General features: G+C 45.0%; 1 protein-coding gene across 3 annotated transcripts in view; it reads right to left on the bottom strand.

The window, feature by feature from the left end:
* Positions 1-12,745, bottom strand: part of ABTB3 (ankyrin repeat and BTB domain containing 3) — a 180,805-nt gene that overhangs the window by 26,016 nt on the left and 142,044 nt on the right. For 2 of the 3 annotated variants that reach the window (XM_054219397.1, XM_054219484.1), the window contains exons 5-10: positions 10,625-10,790; positions 7,137-7,226; positions 3,877-3,978; positions 2,673-2,766; positions 2,428-2,563; positions 535-755 (exon numbers count right to left, since the gene is read on the bottom strand). In XM_054219397.1, coding sequence (XP_054075372.1) covers positions 535-755; positions 2,428-2,563; positions 2,673-2,766; positions 3,877-3,978; positions 7,137-7,226; positions 10,625-10,790 — 809 coding nt within the window. The remainder of the gene's footprint in view (positions 1-534; positions 756-2,427; positions 2,564-2,672; positions 2,767-3,876; positions 3,979-7,136; positions 7,227-10,624; positions 10,791-12,745) is intronic. The other variant, XM_054219575.1, reaches the window with a different exon arrangement.

The raw sequence follows: 12,745 nt of genomic DNA, 5'->3' as shown, positions 1-12,745 counted from the left end.
GGCTGGAGCACCACACCAGGCAGAGGCAAACTGGGTACTTGGGTCTCTCTCTCTCTCTCTCTGAACACAAATCAATGGGGATGGTAAATACGCAGTCCAGACCGATTCCCCTCCACGCTACACAACCACCCTCCCCCACAGGCAGAAGTGACTTCCCAGCAGGCTGGTATGATGTTCAAGCCCCGCATTGTCAGAGTTGGCACACCAAGAAGCCAGTTCCCTGCTCCTGCCCTCAGAGGCTCACAAACCTCAGAAAATAAAGATGTTTTAATGGTGTACTGCTTTACAGCAGAGTGCCGAAGAGAGATGTTGGAGGTGGCCCACGGCAGCCGAACACTGCCCCAGAGCCCCTGAACAGGGTGTGCTATGGAGCCAAAATGGGCTGGGAACCTGCCAGATCCCCCATCGCCTTCTCCTTCCACAAGAGTTGAGGAAAGTGCAACCGTAGTCTGTTTAAGCAACAGCTCCTCAAGAGAGGTGCATTTCTTACAGCGGTCCTTCCCTGGAGGGAGAGGAGAGGGTGCCAGGACTGACCTATGCTCCGTATGTCAATGGTCACATCCACGTAGCCGTGCTCGGCGCTGTGGTACATGGCCTCCTTCAGGGCTTTCAGCTTGGCTTTGCTGTTGCGGCTGGCACAGAGCGGAGCTGCCGCCGAGTCGGGCAAGTCCGTCCCCTCGGCCAGGATCTCCTCCAGCGACAGAATATCGCTCTTCTCCTTCTCCGGCTGAGCAAGCAGCTTACGAAAGACGTTCCTATCAATCATGGCACGACAGAGAGAGGGAGAGGGAGAAAGAGGGCAGGAGAGCATAGAGTCAGTGGCTTGGCTTTCTTTTTGCTGGAGATACTTGCTGCGATGTGGCAACTTAGGATACCTATCCAGGAAATTACTCCAATTAATGGCAGGACTGTCTGAGAGCAGTCCCAAGGCAAGCACCGCTCCTGCTAGCCCACCTGCACTGCCTGGGCCATGTCTGCAAGACATTGCTGTCATGACAGGAACCATACAGATGTCGCACGAGTGGCAGCATCTCGTGGGAACAGAGACCCACGAGCTAAACATGACTCAAGACTTCTTCCCACCATCAGGCAAGGCTGAGGTGCCTCTGGACAAGCTCTCTGGACTTTCACCATGGAGGCCGCTTGAGAAGGGAGCTGCCTGGAGCTACCAAAAGCACCACCACTCAATTAACACTCAAAGCAGTCCGGGGAAGCTGGAGCAGCTAGACATTCAACGAAGACAGTCAGGGCAGGTTCAAGCACATCTGGGACTACTCTGCAAAGCCACTGATCCGGCTGGGCCATCAAATAGCAAAGCCCAAACTCGGTCTTGGTGACCTCAGGTTCGTACCAGTGTAACCTCACTGATCTCAACAGAGTTGCTCTCAGCTTCACAGCTGTGAGAAGAGAAACCATGTTGGTCCCCATCCCACCTCCCTCGTACTCCAAAGTCCACCCTTCACCGGCTCAGACCCCGGCGTGGGGTGGCAGCGGGGCACGGTATGTCCCAAATAAATTTGCAGCAGAGCGGGAAGGAGGAGGGAGTGTGCGTGAGTGGTGTACAGGTAGGAAAATAAGAGCCAGGGCCTGCAACATGCACAGCCAGCAGCCAAGCCGAGGAGAGCCCCAGGTCCTCCTCGGGTGCATGTGTCCCACTCACACCAGCTGGCAGCAAGGCCGGTGCAGCGAACGTGAGACTCCAATAACCAAACTGTCCTCTCTGTCCCAGGGATCCCTCGCAGGCTCCACATGGGCAGTGTTGTGTGAACCGGCCCTGACATGCCGTTAGCATGTTGTTAGACTGGCAGCTTGTTTCTAAGCAAACAGACGGTACGTACTGTCTCTAACCTGTATCTATGTTCCTCTGGATGGCTACAATCAGAAAAGTAGGAACGTGAAGATCATAATACTAATTGATTACACTGCAGTCAACTCCTGAGCGTTGCAAGGTCATGCATGCCAGGTGCTCATTTCATTACTTTTTTTAAAAAAAATTTGCAGCATACGTACAACATTAAGGCACACGGGACTTTACAGTAAACACAGATGCAGAAACTCTGTTCAACAACAATTAAGGCTACAGCAGTACAGACACAATCCATCCCAAACCTGATAAATACGTCAACAAGAAATTCCGAAGGAATGTCTTTGGCATTCCTTTCTGCTGTCACATCAGCTACCATTTAACAAACATTGCATTGCAACACACCATGAGGAGTCCCCTTCCTTTTTTCTAAAATCAGCTATCAAAAAGCAGCTTGTACCACCAACTGTTTAAATTCACATGCTAGCAAAAAGCCTTACATCTCTGCTCAGTTGGTGGCATGTTCAATCGTTCATGCAAAACTTTCACCCATCTGCTCAAAATGGACGCCCAGGCAAAAAATAAGCACTTGAAGGATGCCACTAGACTTGTTCCCACTCTACCTGTGTCCATGTGCGGCAGCCTGACTGAAAGAGTTCATGTCACCTTGTGGAGTCATGGAAATGCCGTTCCTGTACATTGTTCCTATCATGGGGTCAGCTCCTCGCTCCAACAGCAAACTGACCAGTTCAAAATTTCCTGCAAGTCAAGAGATGCTTTTTTACTTCTTTTAAAATCCAGTATTTGCTCACCTAAACCACAGGTCCCGACTGAAGAATTTATTACAGTGGGAGGAGCAAGTCCTTACCAGCAGCTGCTGCCAACTGTAAAGGAGTTTCAGAGTAATTTTCCTCTCCATGCTCCAAGGAACCTTCTACTTTTGCTCCTGCATCCAGCAACAGCTAGAAAGAAAAAGTCACCATTTAGAGCAAGTGGGAGTATTAAGTCTGCAGGGTTCATGAGCAGTGACAAATGAGAGTCTAATGCTTCTTGTTAGCTGCAAACCAGATACGATGGAGACAAGTGACATGCAAATTCTGCCCATTGTTTCACAGAGGCAAATCGATTCCTTTTTTCGCTCATTTTACACTGCCAGACACCAGGAGCACTAGTGTCCAACTTCAGAGCCAAAAAAGTGTAACCCAGTGTTTCTGAATGGGAAATGGGGAAAGATCAGTGTTAGGAAGTAATGTGCTGAAGATGGAAGTACTGAAAATTAGCCCAACAAGCATCCTTCCTTCACCGTCTTCTAGAACTCCAGCACCATCCTAAAATGGATTGGAATTCAATTGCCTCCATCTTTTATATAAAGACATGGCCAGAAGAAAGGCAACTCTTAAGAACCAGTCACAGTCCAAATGCTGTGATCTCCATCGGGGACGCTTCCATGTAAATAACAACAACGCTGAAAACAAAAGTGGCCAAGGAGAGCAGGATGACGTCTGCGCTCCAGCCCCCTCTTGGCCATTTCTGTCTCGAGGCCTTCACAGTTTTGGCGCTTCATTAAGTGTGCCACAGACACAGCTGTTTTGAAGAATAAACCTTCTCGACTTTTGAGATGCCAAAGCACAGAACCAGCATATCCCACGCGACACCTCGCTGGGGTAAGGGGAGCGAGTGCTTCTCCCCCTTTGGAGCAGCACAAGGGCTGTTGTCCACCTCTCCCCCACCAAGGCAGTGGTTTTGTGTTTGCTAGAATATTATAGTGTCAGAAAGTGTAATGAATGAATAAACAAACATATAAAACAAGTGGTCAGGAAGGAGCACAAGGAGTTGTCAGACTTTCTTTGGTGCAACTTTGCTTTAAAATTGTCTTATTTGAACCTCATATTGGTTAAGGTTTCAACACCGTATTTGCTATATAATAGGTCTATTATATATCAGTACACTCTAGAAGAAGCAGAAGTAACCAATATGAGTATGGCAAGAGGATACTGGTTTGAGATGGATGTAATTAGAACTGAAGAGGAGAAACAAAAGAATGAGATGCAGGTAGGGAAATACAATAATACCTGAACTACAGGAATATGTCCATGCAACACAGCAAATGTCAGAGCTGTCCAATGGCGGGTCTCGGGGTGGACGGATGGGTATTTATGAGCAGTACTGACAACCTACAAACAAATTAAAGTTATTTTTTTAAAGCGCTATACGTAATAAAATTCAACCTGCCTGAAAGCCAGGCATGTGAGGGAGTAAGTGAAATAGAAAACCTGGGAAAGGTGCTTTATAAAATGATTGGCTTCATTTTTTTCCTGCAAAAATTTTCTCAATGTTAAAACTGTTCATGCTGATTTGACAGCTTGAATTAGAGTTCATACCAAATGAAGTCTTTTTACCAACTACTGTAGCTCCATCTAAACCACTGGCCACCAGATACTTTTGCACAAGGTCAAAACATCCACAGCTGGTTACAGCAGCACACACTGGGGAAGCAGGGACGGATCAGGACGCTTACAGCTAAAGGACCACTCCCACTGACTTCTCCAGACTGTCTATCAACAGCCCCAGGTCTTGGGATTGCTCCAGGCCTAAAGAAATTCTTTCCACATAAATCAGTATGACTTTTGTCACTGCCATCATGAAAGACACATCACAAGCCCTACCCTAGAGTTCACAGGCGTGCTTCCAGGCCCCTCCTCTCCCACCGGAGGGAAAAAAGACAACTGACAGGGCAGAGTGGCGCTTCAGAAATGTTTTAAGAAAACTCCCTTTTACTGCCTTCTCCTGTCTGAGTTGAGTTAAAAGAGCAGGGTGGTGACAGTTAAAAGAGATGCAAACTCTACCCTTAAAAAACAAAATGGTATTTTTCACGTTGCTCCTTCCATTTTCTACACCTTAGTGCCCGATGCCTCTCATGTAGACATTAGGGAAGATGAATAACCACTCTTTGCTTCAGTTTCCCTGTCTTAAAGATGGAGGTATTAATATTGATGAGGTTCAGAGAGACGGTAAAATCTAATGAACATTTGCAATCTGAGACTGCACACTCAGATGGAGTGTGACATAAAAATTCAAAATCTTATTATTGATCTTCAGAGGAGGACGAAAATCAGAGTAAAAGATGCCACATCTCTCTGTCTCATCAGCCAGCTATGCTTTTGCTACCTTGTCTGAAGTACTTTTATCCGTGTAGGGGAGCAGGGCCAGTTATTAAATGCTCGGTTGCATTAGCAGCTCGCATTTCCAAGCGCCACATGCAGTGTTTTGCTAGAAGCACGCAACCAGGCCCTCAGTCCCAAGGACAGGGATGAGGGCAAACTCTGAAGAGCCCATGCAGCTTGCCAGAGGAGCGGATCTGCACCAGCACCTGGCTGTTACCGCCCAGATTTGCCAAAAAGAGAGTTCAAAGTACCAATGGGAGATGTGTGCTGGTGTCTGAGCACAGGCATGGGGCTCCTTTGGGTCTGGGGTTGCTCAGGAGGAAGAGGATGGAGCAGCTTGAGCCTTGGGGTTTAGGCTGGGGAGCAGAGGGTGAGGATGGGCAAGGTCAGGGTTTAGTGAACGCATCCAGCTCCTCCTCAAGCACAGATCCCCACCACTGTTCAGGGCACCCCACGGCAGAGAAAATGAAGTCATTCTAACTCCGTTGCTCCCTTTTTTTTTTTTTTTTTGTTAGAGTTCTTTCTAGCTGACACGGTCTTTGCGAAAGACCTGCGGTTCACCAGGCTTTTAAGGTCTCAGTTGAGATTTGTTGAGCAGCTACAGGTCCCACTGACTCCAGAGTGAATTGCAGCTTCTCAGCACATCTGGAAATGAGTCCATTTTTTGCTAAAGATGGGCAATCAAAAAGGGAGGCACCCAGCATTTGAGGATACTTTTGGAAACATATATATAACTGATTTGCAAAGTGAAAGGGGGAAAATGATGCAGGCACCTGACAGAGTATTTATTTTTGTTCATGGTTGATTTGCCTTTTTTTTGCCGTAATTGCCCAATTTGCACAGTTGGTTGTGGTGTGCACAAATCATCTTATAATTGCACACCATAATTATTCACAGTTCTTGTCCCAAAGTGTTTTCATTTGATTTTAGAGCAAACACTCTACAGAAATGAATCAGGGAGGTTCACATCCCTCTCTGGAGCTGTTCTCTCAGATGTCAGCACTTTCAGGAAGACAAAACTGTTTAAATTTGCATTTGGTTCAAGTCTGGAAGATTACTGGAGCAACTGGGAGGACTGCTCCTAACGAAAACTTGTCCTAGGAACCAAATAATGCCATCTCACCTCTAAGCCACAGGCAGGGTTAGAGGAGAGATCAGTCTCCATGCCCACCCAGTCTTTGGTGTGCCTACCGCGAGTGCTAACAAGGGTTCAAGTATTCAATTATTGCCAGCTCTTGAGGGTGGTGTGCTTGAATTTGGGGAACTGAAATCATCAGCTGATTTCACATAAGCCACCAAACAGCAATCAGATAGTAACGACTATCAGTCTCTTACAGGTGACATCCATTTCTACTTTTAAATTAGATTTTTTAAAAGTGCAAAATGTCTGGCTGAAAGCAGTGACTACAATTTATCAGCTCGCTCAAGTCCAAACAGAACAGATGGAACACAGATAAATGAAGCAGACAGCTTAATTTACTCATGACCTCAACAAATTGAAACTGGAATCATTAACAAATAACTCTTTCGCGGATTTTCAAGCGGCTCTTTAAAAATGTACATACCTCCATTGCACAAGAGTCGGACCACAATCTGTTTGGTGGACAGATTGTGTAAGTTTGTGATGTGCATTCATCAAAGAGACAATTATATTCTGGAAGCTTCAAGCTCCTCATCCAACAGTTTTTAGCCCAAGGCACTTTGTAAAACAAAACAGTGGAACCTACATAGCACTTGTGTGCTGGGGATGCTTAGCTGGAGCACCCCAATGCATAGAAATGCTCGAGCTTTGGCAGGTTATCAGACGGGTATTTCTTTTGCCTTCTTCATTTTAACTCAGCTGAGATTCAGGGAGTCCTTCCACTATCATTGGAGCTGTGCTCCGTGCTAGTGCTAATGCCTGTATTCATTTGCAGTGTGCAAACACAACTAAATCAATATTACCTGTGGGGTATGTCCGATGACTTGGCCCCTTCTGTGCAGTGAATCCCAATGTTAACCTAATGCAGATTGATTTCACTATTCATTTCAAGTGGTGTCGTCCAGGATAAGACAAATTTATTACTTTCTTTTTCAGTCGTGGGATTTTCCTTCCGCTACAGTTTCAGGGATAGTTTAAGATGTAAACAAAAAACAGAACAAAGATACAACCAACAAAGAGTCCTCACCTCAGCATTCAGATCTGCTCCAGCATCTAGCAGCATCTGCACCATAGCCTCATCACCCCTGACACAAGCATACATCAGTGGAGTCATGCCCTAGTCATTTTTTGGAGTTAAAAAACAAAGGAATTGACAAATTTAACACAGAACTCTCTTTGATTCTTTAAACAATTATTTAAGTATATATCATCAAGACTAACAGTATGTATTTAAAAAAAGCCATTACCTCTGTTAGACATGCCCCTCAGACTAGCAAAAGCCAAACATTTTTGTAAAATCTCCATTGTTGTTGTCACTTGGATTGAATGGGTTTTTTTCATGTTATTCTCAGCATCCTCAGCATGGTGAGTGAAACTAGGCTTGTCAGCCTCACCTCCATCCTCATACGCTAAACCGAGCATCTTTGTCTTTGGAGGTCAGCAGGTTGTTTTTAATCAAAGCAACCGTATTTCCACTGTTTTTTTAAAAAGACTAATTCTATTCCATTTTCTATAATCACAGTTTCATAAAATCTAACTTTTTAATTACCAAAAGAACCTTTAAAAACATCCCAAGCTCTTCTTAAGACAAGTTCGATCCGGGCACAGCTTTTTCAATGTGGATGCCGTAAAGGGCTGGGAATGTAAAGGCTTTGTAGAGCGTTCTCTAGCAAACAAGGACTTAATTTCAAATGAAATGCCAGACAGCATTGTTGCAAGTTGCTGGCTCGAGGAAAACATGGCCCTGTTTGGAGGAAAAGTAGATTAAGTGACCCTTCACTGCAGAACCACCACAATGCAACTCGTATTCATCTGAAACGCCTGCTGCGGTGGATCACCATTTCCCTTAAGATAAGTATTACTGTGGCTGTGGTAATGAGTCCAGATGAAATCATGGAAAAAATCATTAAATCTACTGTAAATTATAACAGAAAAAGCTGCTTATTAAATACAGTAGGGGGTGTTGATCAACAGCCACCACTTGTTTTGCAGTAAATCTACCGCAGCACGCAGCTACCTCTGATGCATGTCTATAGCCCACCTTGAGGTCCCCTGGTAAATTTGCTGTCAGACAATAGACCATTTGCTGTTTAACCTGAGTGCTGCCATGAAGTGAAATTATTTTCAGAGAAACTGGAGGTGCCCAGCACGGCCAGACACAGAGCCACGACACTGCTCTTCCTAGCAAGGGCCCAGCATCACTATTTTTTCCTGAACTACCCCATTTTTCCTGTTTGCATGCAGGGCTAAAGGTAGTGGGTGCTTAGGTATGGAAGGGCTGCCCTTGTAAAGAAAATATAATTAAAGATTTGTCCCTGCAAGGTACTTAGAGCCCACTTAAAACACATGGAGCATTTCACAGGCTCACATCCACAGCATACTTACGAAGATACATAGTAAGGGAATAGGCATTTGGGGCTTCATGCTATTATTAAGAAAAAACAAGTTCACCCCAGGCAAGGAGAGTTCTTGGGTGACTTGGAGTTACTCCCAAAGAGAATTTCAAACTACTTCAGCTACAGTCAGTGGCAAAACATTTCCTTTGGCAGTCAATAAACACTACAGGAACAAACAGGACCATGAGAATTACAAAAAATTGTGTTTGGGCCTTGAAACATGGGGATGAGACAGAAGCTTAAAATTAAATACATGTTCCTTCAACTATTATTTCAATTTCTGTAAGTGGCGTCATTCAGTAATTAAATAAAGTGCACAAGGGGGCTAATCAGATCTGAAGACAAGAATTTGAAAGCCCCATGCTGGGGGCTCCCCCCTGCAAGACACCGCACGTGGGCAGCTGTGGTGAAGGACCCCGCAGCAACACCTAGAGCAAAGGGTCTGCCTGGGGACTACACGGGATATTTTGGCCCTGCTGAAGCTGATGAAGGACTTACCACTGACTAAAAGGGGCCCAGAATGTCATGCAGCAGTATCAGGGTTTTAAAGAGTTAATGAGGTTTCTCACCTCCCACTGCTGTCCCTGCTGCTGTTGCCACTGCTGGTCCCCCAGGCTCGCCCTGCAGCTCAGCCTTGCACCGCAGCAGCAGCATCGCTCAGCCCCCTCTCTTTGCACGTGGGAGGAATGGATTTTTAATGAGCCCATCATTAGTGTTCAACACACACACACAGGAACACGGTAACAATATGTACAATCACCACTAAGGGCATTTGGCTTTTGGCAAAATAAAAAAAATGGCTCTTTCTCTTTCAGCCTTGTATCACTTAGGGCTCTGTCCTGCAAGATGTGGGATCCTACAAGATGTGGGATGTTTGATCCAGCGAAGCATTTAAGCACAGGCTTAACTTTCACTCAAATAGGATGTAAGCATGTGTTCAGAGTTAAGCATATGATTAGGTGCTTTGATGAATCAAGCCAGAGTGCTCCCAGGTTTCGGCCTGGAGGACAGAGAAAATGTGCTGTGAAAAGTTTCCAGGTTCAGACTAACATAAAATAATAATAATTTTTAAAAAGTATAATGTGTGAACCTTGGAATGAACAGTCTGATACTATTTTTTTGGGGGGGAGTACTGCCCTCTTCTAAAGCTTTTCTCAAATAAATCCACAATATTGACTCAGAACGAAGCTACTGAAGAGCAACATAACTCACATTCCTGGAGTAGCTTTCATCTCAGAAGACCTAGACCCACTAACAGTCCGGCTCCTGTCCCAAGCGACCACCTTAGGGGTGGCGGCCACCTGCCTCCTGCCAAAGAGGATGCCACAGATCTGGGAACATGCAGTGACACTTTCATCAGGGGCACCAGAAAATTCAGGGGACTATTTCAAAAGTAGTATCTGTGTCCACTCATTTACCTCTGGGAAAGGGGAATGACCTTGGTGAGCATCATAGTCCAACGGACTGCTGCCGGTAGGTAGCTGCAGAGGCAGATTCATCCCCAAACACAACCACCAGCCTCATGGAGGTCTAACTCCAGGGAAATTTAGGCTCCTTAATTGGTGGACGTTGGTCACCAACCACCACCAAGTGGGGTAACACTGCAGAGATACTTTCACATCTGGAAGGTTAGCTCAAACTGGGCTGAACTCCGTTAAAGAGTGCCAGCAATTAATTGTTCCTGCCAGGAGTTTGGTGCTGCACATGAAACGTATTGCAGATCCCAGGGCAGTGTTCAGTGGAAGGATGTTCACCTCAAAAAGCCCTGCTCCACACCACTGTTCAGGGCACTGAAGCAGTTTTAAGTATTCAGACCAACACTAAGCTCTCTTGGGATCTTCTTCTGGCTTCACTCAACTCAGTTCACTGTTAAGAAGACTTCAGGGGATGCATCTGCCCTCATGCTGAGTTACCTCAGTACCAACGGATCAAAACAACTTGAAAAGACCAAACTTAACGTAGATGTTCACCTGGCGGTGCTTCAACTCAATGCAAAGTAATGCAGGAAAAGGACTAAAGTCACATCTATGTTTAGCTGAAAGCTGGGGCTCCTTTTCTGTGATAAGCAGACAAAACTCTCACATTTCACAGTTGCTTCTTTACATTTCTGTCTCATTACCTGTTCACTCATGCTGTTAATCCCATCCGGCCCCAGCAAGGATATAGCTTGTTTAACCAGATCCGTTCGGCCACAGTTGAGCATCCGGAAACCCAGGTCCTGCTTGAACTTCGCTTCAGTGGCAACTGCATCCAGTTTCCGAGATGCGCAAAAGCAGTCATCGATTCTGTGGATGTGAGAAATAAACACGCTCAGAGGACAATCAGAGGACGGACCTCGCTGTCCCTAGGAAAATAATACTTTGCCCTGTCTTTGAAGGATGTAGGTCATGCACACATTCATTCTCCTTTGACCTGTATGTTTGAGGGAAGTGCCGAATGTGAAATGCTAATGCAAGCTAATGGAGACTGCCCTTGGTCTATCTTTCATGGGACAAGTTATACATTTTATTAAAAAATTGGTGAAAAAAAGCACATCTTTCGCTTGATTTGGTTTCCCTGTTTAAGCAACGCACAACACATTCTCACCACAGGTTTTCTCTCTGCATGGTGAGGTTATCCAGTCTCCCTGATCTCTCAAAAGTTTCAGTGTCTTCAGTAAGCTTTGAACTTACATCAAATGGATGTATAATCACTGACAATACAACAAAGAGAAAATAATGTCATTTCAAACGCCTTCAAGGATCTTACCAGCACAGCCCCAGTAACAGGGAAGCCTTTTTGGAACAGAAAGAGCAGGCTGCAGAATCCCACACTGGCTGAGGTTGGAAGGGACCTCTGGAGGTCATCTGGTCCAACCCCCCTGCTCAAGCAGGGCCACCTGTAGATCAGGGCACCATGCAATCAGGGAGAATGCAATCTTGCCACGTAATCATGGCTAAACACCACAAATCCTTGCTGTCTGTGTCTAACAGATGAGACGTTATCCTTTTAAGGTCTTATTCAAAAGCTCTCCAAACTGTAAACTGCTCAAGAGACTAATTTCAAATGGAAGAAGGGCTAGGAGTTATTTAGCAAGATGTGAATCTACAGCTCCAGAGAGAGCCAGGCAATTCAAATGTGATGTTTATCCAACTCGGTGTCATCTTATTAAAAGACAGATTTGCTTTTCTTTCATGCTGAGGAGTGTCTGGGGCAGAGGGTGGAGTCCAAATCCAAAGTGCTTTCAGTGTGAACTTGGATAAAGGAGTGTTTGGAAAAACATCACTTTCATTCTCCAAAAATGCTAGGTCAGAAAACAAGGGGCTACTTATGAATGAAAAACAAAATAAAGATCAAAAGTGAAAAAGTCAAGCATACATCAAATATTTGTTTTCTATTTCATATGTAAAAAAATGCAGCAAACCAAAAGAAAAATATAAACAGCACATCATTATCATTTAAATTTCTTCTTCAAAGTGCTTTATCAGAGCTTTATAAAATATATAACACTGCTTAATATTTAACAGCAATATGCAACAAATATGCTGTTTATATAGAAGTAGTGGTATGTAGTAATAGCTACTGCTCTTCCCCTTTCAACAGAGGGAGGAAAGTGAGATGGAAAAAACAAAGTATTTTGATCAAAGCTCTGCAGAACTTAGTACTGAAACTGGCATCTGAGCTCAAGCTTGCTCTCCCTCATGCTGGGCCACGACCAGTCTGGAAGACAACAGATATTTTGTTGATGTTCATTCTGCGTGCTCAGTTTGGGTTTTGACTGCTAAAAAGTTGATGTCCTAAGAATGCAAACAAGGTATGCTTGGAGTATCATTACTCAGGGGAACAAGGACGATGCTTCGTCCCAACAGTGTGCTGCAAAATTCATGCATAACACTCAGTCACAATAAATACACTATAAAGGCAATAACAGATTCTGCACCAGTAATATGCCTACAACAGAGACGAAGAAAGCAACACATAGCAAGGCTGGGTTTTCTGCAGTAGTTTCTGAGCGAGTTTGAGGAAAAAGCAAAACCATCACAGATACGCAGGGCTGAGCTCAATGACACCGAGATCCACGGGAGCAATTGCGGCTCAACACGTTCACACCCTATGGCACATTTCTGACACAAGAGCTACAGCAACATTTGGTACTTGTTACCCCCATAGCATGAGATGCCAGAGATCATCTGTGCCCTCCTTTAATGTATGGCAAAGTTAAAGCATGCTCAGAAGTTAGGTGGTGGGGGTTTTGGTACAC

Source organism: Rissa tridactyla, chromosome 1 (genome assembly GCF_028500815.1).
Source record: "Rissa tridactyla isolate bRisTri1 chromosome 1, bRisTri1.patW.cur.20221130, whole genome shotgun sequence".
Taxonomy (NCBI): domain Eukaryota; kingdom Metazoa; phylum Chordata; class Aves; order Charadriiformes; family Laridae; genus Rissa; species Rissa tridactyla.
This window is presented reverse-complemented; position numbering and strand designations above follow the sequence as displayed.